The 8,408-nt window shown below is 43.9% G+C and overlaps 1 protein-coding gene across 1 annotated transcript; it reads right to left on the bottom strand.

Annotated features, from left to right (window-relative positions):
• Positions 1-883: 883 nt before the first annotated feature.
• LOC124660437 lies at positions 884-7,072 on the bottom strand. The gene is made up of 7 exons (XM_047198250.1): positions 6,617-7,072; positions 6,140-6,337; positions 5,725-5,997; positions 3,241-3,343; positions 3,057-3,175; positions 2,119-2,295; positions 884-1,835 (listed from the first exon to the last, which is right to left on the bottom strand). The coding sequence occupies exons 1-7, from the start codon at positions 6,908-6,910 to the stop codon at positions 1,086-1,088; spliced, it is 1,914 nt and encodes a 637-aa protein (XP_047054206.1). The 5' UTR covers positions 6,911-7,072; the 3' UTR covers positions 884-1,085.
• Between the last annotated feature and the right edge of the window lie 1,336 nt (positions 7,073-8,408).

Below are 8,408 nucleotides of genomic sequence, written 5' to 3'. Positions count from 1 at the left end.
ATCGGGCCCATTTTGCTACAAGCTGCAGACGCCGACTCACACAGCCCAGATGTTAGTGCATTCGGTAGCAAAACGTTTAGTCCCACCTCGGCAAGCGATGGAGGAGCGACGGAGTGAGTGCGCTATAAGAAGAGGTCGGGGTGCGGGTTTGGAAGAGTTAACCCGTCCCTGCGGGGGGTGAGAGGCGACTCGTTGATGATCGTAAAGTGACTGACGTGTCGCGCCGACACCCGTATACCGAACACGTTTGCCAAGGTGCGAGCGATGTCCCGCCCCTACTTCGGGCGGGCTCGCGCGCCAATTTTTGCAAGGCCCTGTCCAACGGGGCCTACATGACACCAATACATATCGACAACATTTATTAAATCATGGGCAATTTTAGGTAACAACAGTGTCAACATTTTTTGAAATCTACTCCGTACGTCTTCTTTTTGCACAAAAAGAGTACCAGATGAGTTCACACAGGCAATTACACAATTTATGGTTATCCAAATTCTAAAACCTACTAAGTACAGTTCTGATTAGAATTTCGAGGGTGATCCATGCACCCTTTGAGTTCCAAAATTCTAAAACCGACTTACAGTTCTGATTTGAATTTTCAGCATTCATATACCACGGAGAACACACTTATAAAACCAACATGATGACATAACAGCTACTCACATGCTTTAAGTCAGAATTTATTAATTTAACCAACTCTCTAAAATACTAATTTAATAATTTATGATACTAAATTAATATTAATAGATTTATCCTGACATGTAGTTTAATAATATATACTGTAGTAATTTGATGTCACGGATGTTGTTATTTATGTACAGTACGAATTTAGTCAAATATAAAAATGTTTGACTTTCAAATAAGGAGAGCGTACGCTTATTCCTGGACAGAGGGAGTAGGATGTCAAATGACTAATATCATATTCCTTTACAATTTGCATATCCACTCACACAACCCTAACTAAAATCTATTTGCACGGATCGGGACATCTTATCTGTTGTATATTTGCACTGCCAAATAATGGCTAACGGCAGCTAAACAGAAAAGGAAACTATTTTACACTTGATGTATATAAGTCAACCCAGCTATTCTACTGTAGAATCTGCACAGAAGTTGTCATCATTGTTTGCAAACTTCTCAATCAATATTTCCATAATTTTCTTGTACATTGGCATATAATGGTCATTGATCATGGTATTAGACAGTCGGATCTTGCTGTAGAGATGTCTCGGTGTCTCGTATATTCCAACAGTGCACTCGTCAGCGACAACAGGATCATCCGGACCAGCACCGGGAGGAGGCATCGCAACCATGTGCATGATTCTACCGGGGGGATAGAATTGCTGCCTCTCCAAGCTATCTGATGAGAACGACTGCCTATCCTCTACATTCATTAGGACAGCACATTCCTCCTCCATTATTTCCTTGGCAGCAGCTGCCTCTTCCTCCCGGGTCTGTGCTTCCACTTCAGCCAGCCGATCCCGGTCCTTCTCAAACTCAAACCACAACTCGCCTTCAGTTATTTCTTCTTCCGTATGCTCCCTAGAGGTTTCATGGTCACTCAGAAGAGCCTCTTCTTCTGTTTCCTCATGAACTGAAATGCTAGTTGCACTATACTGCAGCTCCTCCACGACCTCGGTGCCATGTTGTTCTACAACAAAAGACTCTGAATCCACTGTAGTTGTAACATGAGTTTCTGCAGTCATTTCATCCTTAGGACTTGCAGCTACTACACTAACAGCTCGTCGGCGTGCACCCATGCATGACCATGAAGACAGTGCTGACCGACTTCTAGCAACAGCCTGTGCAACAGTCTGTGCTTGTTTCATCACAACCTGCATCGAATTATACATCAACAAGGTTGCAGTGACTCTTTGTCATTTGGTGCATAAAATATTTCTAGATATTATTAGGCAGAAGCCTATCACGGAATACACTAAATACTTAAATGGTATCCTTAAGCACTTCTAGCTATTTAGTTGAAGCAGTCAATCAGAATTCAAATTGTGTAATAAGAGAATGCTTAACATGGTAGTAGAAATCTAATAGGGAATGTGGTACACGGTATTAATTCATCTACAAATTACAGCTTAACAGCTTAGAGTTTAGATATTTTACCAGGGTTTTGCTTGAAACAGGTCGAAGCAGTGCCCCAGCACCAGCGACCCTGGCTCTAGCACCAGAGAAAGATTGCAGACGAGTTCCTAAAGCAGTAGCAGACCGGTAAACGACATTTAGGAAGCGTGTCTGCTGTATTTGATCCCTCAGATCATTCAACCACGAAGATGCTGTTACCTGTATAAGGGATAAGATGTGTGAAGAGAAGGATTAGAGGCAGTGAAATCCATAGCTGCTAAATTTTGCAAAATGAGATCATCAGTGTATTTTCCCCATTTCTGCGGTGTATGTCAAACGAACCATAATATAACAAGCAGACCGCGAATAATAATACTATTGCATGCATGAAAACACCATCAGCACAGGGGCTACCAGGCCCTGGGCTGCACTTGACAAACCTACAGTAGCCCTACATGGCATCTCCCGATTCACACAGCCCACTGACACTCCCGAATCTCAGCATCTCGGTCACAGGGTGATGAAGAGGATCTCGCCTTTCCCCAAGGAAGGCCACATCTTCAGAGTCTTATGAGGCATTGCCATCCTGCCCAGGAGCTTCGAAGTCTTAGCAACAGGCCCACAACTGCTGGGCTGTGCCAACACCACCTCACAGTTTCAAGCTAGGGATTTAATGTAGTGTGGGTTTGACATGTAAGATATTAACCTTTAAAAATTAAAAGTCTAATCAAAGTTTTGTCTTGTTTTTAATTTTATGTTGACTAGGGATTTAGAGATGCAGCAGAAGTACAACATATGAAATAAAATGAAGAGGTTGTGATCTCTTTCTGAAGTCCAACGAAGATTGTCCACAAACAGTACAAATTGAAGGTAGTATAACAACAGCTCGAGTTGATGGCTAATTTTAGAAGGTTAGAATTCCACCTAGAATGAGAATTAACATGGAGAGGAATAGTAAATCATACAAATAATGGAGCTACCTCAGAACGAAGATCATCAATAGATGTAGTAGATACTGTAGGAACCAGATCAGCACCATTGACAATAGTCGTTACAAAGTGCTTGCCTGATTCCGCTAACTCCCATGTCATGCATGAAGCTGACAACAGAAAATCAACTGTTACCAAATTGTGTACTAAATTTAAATGCATACAGTAGACATACCAGGGGCAAATGCAACACAAGTTGTTGTGGAAAACTCAGTGTGTTCTCTCAGGATGTAGGTCAGTAATGCAGCAGTGCCACCACCCAATGAATGGCCAACAATCTAACAAAAAAATAGAAAATAAAACAATTATATAGTTGAGGATGTTTTATTTAAACAAAATGACATGAAAATTTACACCATCCACCCCATATCTATGTGTGTTTCGAAGCCAAGGATACAAGACTTAATCAGCTAATTGACAGGTGCATTGCTATGCTCACAGGCTGGGAACAACATACTCATCAAAAGGAGGGAGACTGACATTCATTAACTCAGTCCTGTTTGCATTATCTATGCTTTACACCACTAAATTATTACTCTCAAATGAAGAAAGTTCCATCGTGATATTGCTAGATCTTACAAGGGCTTTCTTGTTGAAGGGCAACTAATTTGTTCCAAATGTATATCTTTCGCGGATAACTGGGGATATGCTCCCAACTCTCCATCTAGTGCAAGATCAGCACTAAGAAATGGGTTCAAAACTATTGTAAGGTCATCATTATGAAATACTTAGGGGAGGGGCAGGGATTCTGGTTAAATTCAAATAGAAAAAAAAAACTGTCCACAGTTGCATTCTTACGTCATTCATGAAAACACTCGTCCCAAGTTTTCTACTTCTCATTTTCTGAAATTGCAGGACCAAGCTGCTGCTCAGTTGGTTAGTTCGTGGAGGTGACAGACAGCCCAACTACGTAAAAATAACCTGCAACAAGCCAGCCAATGCTGGGTTTTGCATGGTCGTGCCCCGGTTGAAAATTGTTTCTCTATTAAGAAAATAAATAAACAAGGAATTTGCTGGCACCAATTTGTCCAGATTTATAAGCTTGTTGTCATTTGGGAGGCAATATCTTCAGAATAAAGAAGGCATGTCTAAGCACAACAGGCTTATGCAGTTTCCGCATATGTATGACTGGGCCTTGATAAATAGTTATATCCTCAAATGTGAATTTTAGGTTTTTCCTACTGCCTTTGGTTCCAATGGAACCTACAATTTTTTCTGTAAACTACTTTCTTTATTATTATATTTCAGTACACATTTTCCTACTGTCCTGAACACAGTAATGACAGAGCCCGTGATGAGGACATCCCTACTACACGACTACCTCCGTCATTGCAAGAAGCTGATGTACCTGCTGTGAAGCTCAAGTCCAATGAAGTTCGGATTGAACCTATTACAAGGGCTCGTGCGAAGCTACTTAAACAACAGGTGAACTTGTTCCTAAACGATACTTTGATTAATGAGAACTTTATACTGCCTAAGTCTTGTTATTTATGTATCATCAGGTATGAAGAGGAGACAAGCATCGCACGAGGAGAGGAGCAGCTGGACGTGAAGAAGGACGTGAAGCTGGACATGGAGATATCTCATGGACGTGCGAGGGAGGAGCGGGAGGCATGCGCGAGAGGAGAAGAAGAAGTCCAGGCCGGCCCAGCACCCGGTCAGACCGGCCGCCACGCCGGCGCGCCGGTCCACGGCCGGTTCAACCGGGCGGCAGGCCGGATTCACCCCGGCGCCAACCGGGCGTCGTACTGGCGCCAACCGGACGGAGTTCTACGACACTTCTGGTTGCCGCCCGATCCCTGGCCCGGTTTAGACCGGCCAGCCCGGTCCCTGGCCCGGTCAACCGGATTCCAGACCGGCTATGTTCGAGTCTGTCTCGACCAGATCTATTCTGGGTCGGTTATTTTTGTATCTTTTCGACCAGGAGTCGTCCCGGACGCCTATATAAGTGCCTAGGACGCCCCCTATCTGCTTTAGACCACGTTTAAGATAAACCCTAGTTCATAGTTGTATGCTAAGCAAAACTATTGTTCCCCAACTCTCCACTTCGTTGCGATCTGGAGTTTTATGCTACTGAAAGTTTGTGTGATCTGTTTGTTCCATTGGGGATTAGAAGATTGCAATCTACCGCTTCGTGGTCGGCGGCTACGTGCGCAAGTGTGTGGAGTTGCGAATATCTTGCGGGGTTGAGAGGCTGTTGCGTTGGCATCGGGAATCAATCGAGAGACTTCGTCGGCGTCATACAAGTTATCCTCCTCATCATCATCGATTTCATCCGCTGCTACCATCGTGTGTTCATCACCACCCGTCGCTTACTGAGAAGATCGGGCCACCCCTTATCAGCCAGGTATTAAGGATTTGAGTTTTCTTCTACAGATCAAATGGGTAGGCATCTTATACATGGAAATAGAGTATTTGGCATGGCAGATTCAATTTAATTTGCATGATAAATAAATATCTATGATGAATATTTTGCTTCTGAAGTCTTCCAATGCCAGCATAGAAACCAACAGTAAACTGACTAATGTTGTTACAGAACCAAAAAAAATTATTAGGAGGCCAATGTTTTTAAGAGTAAGATAACATTCTGAGATAGGATCAAACTAAGTATGACTTAAAGTTCTGAAAGTATAACTAGAAATAAGTAAGAAATTTGCACCTTTATTTGGTACTCTGGGCATTGACTGAGTGCTTGAAGGAGGCATGGTGTTATACCTCTTGCAATCCAGCGCGCTGCAGCAACCATTCCACAGTGTGCATACCCTAAGACTAACTTGCTGACACCCCCTTCGTCTAATAATGAGTGGTGAAATGGTACTACAGCACCACTAGCAGCAGTCAATGTGTCTTTCATGCTATGAGTGCCTCGAATCAAAACAAGAAACGATTTGGTGCACTCATCACGTAGAATTGTATGAGCAGGTTTTAAAATCTGTAAGACTGGAGCAAGTTAGGAACTGAGAAATATACCAAGCAACTATGTTCCTGTAACAAGTCTCTTCCTATAACCAGTGGAAACTAGTCACATCTTAATAAATGGAGAGAACAAGAAAATACTACCAATACTTACTTACCCCCGCCTTAGGTTCCTCGATGAAAACATCCTCTTGGGAAAATCCAGCTAATTCCAAGAAGAGTGGGAACGACTTCTTAGAGAAAAGAAAGCACAAGTCAATTAAACGTCGCAGAATAATCAACTCTTCCATGACTTCAGGTCCTTTAAGTTCAATGCAATCGCTTCCAGCATATACACTGGCCACATGTAAATTGCCCTGAAAAAGAAACAATGAACCATTTGTTGGATTACACGCGAAAGGCATCGATATTTTTTCTGGTGTCAAAGGGGAAAATCTAGTGCTGATCAATCCCTAGAAGCCGCTCCCCGATTCTCGTCATGCCAGCAACGTCGGAGACGTAATTACAGCGAAAGAAACCCCATTTCGGATCCAGAACACAAGGTTGTGACCGCATTTTAAAAAACTTGAACCACGGCAATCGTATCGGATCCGAGCGGCAAGGTGCCGGTGGCTCGTTAGGTAGGGCGCTCTCACCTGGCGTCGCATGAGGTACTTGATCCCGAAGGCGAGGTCCCCGATTGGCCACTTCCCGAGCGTCTCCGCGTAGGTGAATCGCAGCGTCTCGGCGAGCGTTCCCACCGCCTCGATCCACGTCGCAGGCGGCTGCGCTGGGCGCCGGACCGCACGCCCCCTCCGGCGTTTCCCCCCTCCGCCCGCGCCCCCGCCCGGGCTGCCGGCGGAGTCCTCATGCTGCGCCAGCCGGCGGCTCAGTACGAAGTAGAGCAACATGGCCGCGCCCAACGCCGTGGCCATCGTCGCCGTCCCCATGGCGGCGAACCCCTGGATGGATCTCAACGCTGCGAGGCGAGGGGGGCCTTTCCGCCACACCCAAGGTACTTTTAGGGGCTAAAGTGCAAATATTTGCCTTCGGTTTCTTCCCCGCGTTGCAGATGTGATGAACTGATGATGATGACGGTTGACGGGTTTGGTTTGGTTTGGTGTGGTTGGGTTGGGTTGGGTTTGCTCGCCGCGTCTTCTGCTTGCTTGGTACGTCTTTTTCTGCTCTACCCGACCAAATTAGCGCAGCGGATCGTCGCATTAATAGTCGTTATAATAATTATGGGTTGGATATATGCTTTGAACATAAATAAGAAGTCGTTGGAAGTCATGCTTTCCTTTCATTTGTAGCATTAATATTCATTTCATTTACATTCCAATTTCAAAAATGGACACTTGTTTGGTTGCCACAAGAATTGCAAATGATAGTAGGATTCAATATTAAATTTGTAAATGGTTTTCATGGAGAAAGAAGAATGACAAGTCTCAGCTCGGAATCGTGTTTACCCATGTCATCATTTTGCTGGATTTCCTAAATGAAATGACGGTACAATTATGTGGCAACCAAACAACCCACTTATGGAATTCCAAAATGAATTCTAGGATTCCAGGTCCAAATGATGGATACCAAACGACTTCTAAGAGATATCCGCTATTATTTCTTTTTGAAAGCAGCAATGCACTATTTCTCTAGGATGTGTGCATAGTCTTTTAGAACGTTTTTATAGGGAAAAACTAAAACTTAGGACCATGGAGGAGGGGTGAATCATGGTGATAGGGCAAAGGTGGCCGATCTTTCGATGAGACGAGGATAAATCGATTTGTCGGTGGATTTCGTGTTTAACGATCCGACTACACGTGCAAAGCTCGTGCATCAATGCAATTGCTAGGGCAATCTCCGGGAGTTACTGATCTTGCAGATGCACGATCAGCCTGACCAGCAAGGGTCTTTAATTCCTACCTGAAATCGAGAACAAGTAAGAACTAATGATGCAATCAAAATATTGCGGATATAGATGAAAACTTTATTGAATAAGGTGGGATTCTGAATAGTCAGTCTTGTTCTGGGCGTTGGCCACAAAAGAAGTACACGAGAGTTGCAGCAATGGCTAACTTTTAGTCTAATCAAAATCCGAGTCTAAACATCACGGCTATGGGGGTATTTAAAGGAGAAAAATGTGGGGTTTTGGCCAGCCATACGTATGGTGGCCGAACCAAACCCTAGAAGACATTTCCCCCTTCAATACGGACTCTAAAAAGTGGCTGACTTAATTCATGTGAGAATGACATGGCCTGGCCCAAAACCAAAGGTGGCGCAGCATCATATTATGCTATGGACGAAATTATGAAGTGGAAAACTCTATATTTCGTCCATGTCTTCATATCTTCTTATGGTGGCTTCAAAGTTCTGAAATCTCCAGTTGTGGCGTCCTCTTCAATCGTCAAATGCTTGTTGCCATCTCCTCCATGTGTGATCATGCTCCAATGC

This window comes from Lolium rigidum, chromosome 6, assembly GCF_022539505.1.
Source record: "Lolium rigidum isolate FL_2022 chromosome 6, APGP_CSIRO_Lrig_0.1, whole genome shotgun sequence".
Classification (NCBI taxonomy): Eukaryota; Viridiplantae; Streptophyta; class Magnoliopsida; order Poales; family Poaceae; genus Lolium; species Lolium rigidum.
The sequence above is the reverse complement of the archived record's forward strand: the minus strand, read 5'-3'. Positions and strand labels throughout refer to the sequence as shown.

Coding starts and splice junctions, on each gene's coding strand:
- LOC124660437 (XM_047198250.1), bottom strand. CDS start 6,910: ATGGGGACGGCGACGATGGCCACGGCGTTGGGCGCGGCCATGTTGCTC. Junction 6,338..6,616: donor AGTACCTCATGCGACGCCAG/GTGAGAGCGCCC, acceptor TTTCTTTTTCAG/GGCAATTTACATGTGGCCAG. Junction 3,344..5,724: donor GCCCAGAGTACCAAATAAAG/GTGCAAATTTCT, acceptor TTTTTTTGTTAG/ATTGTTGGCCATTCATTGGG.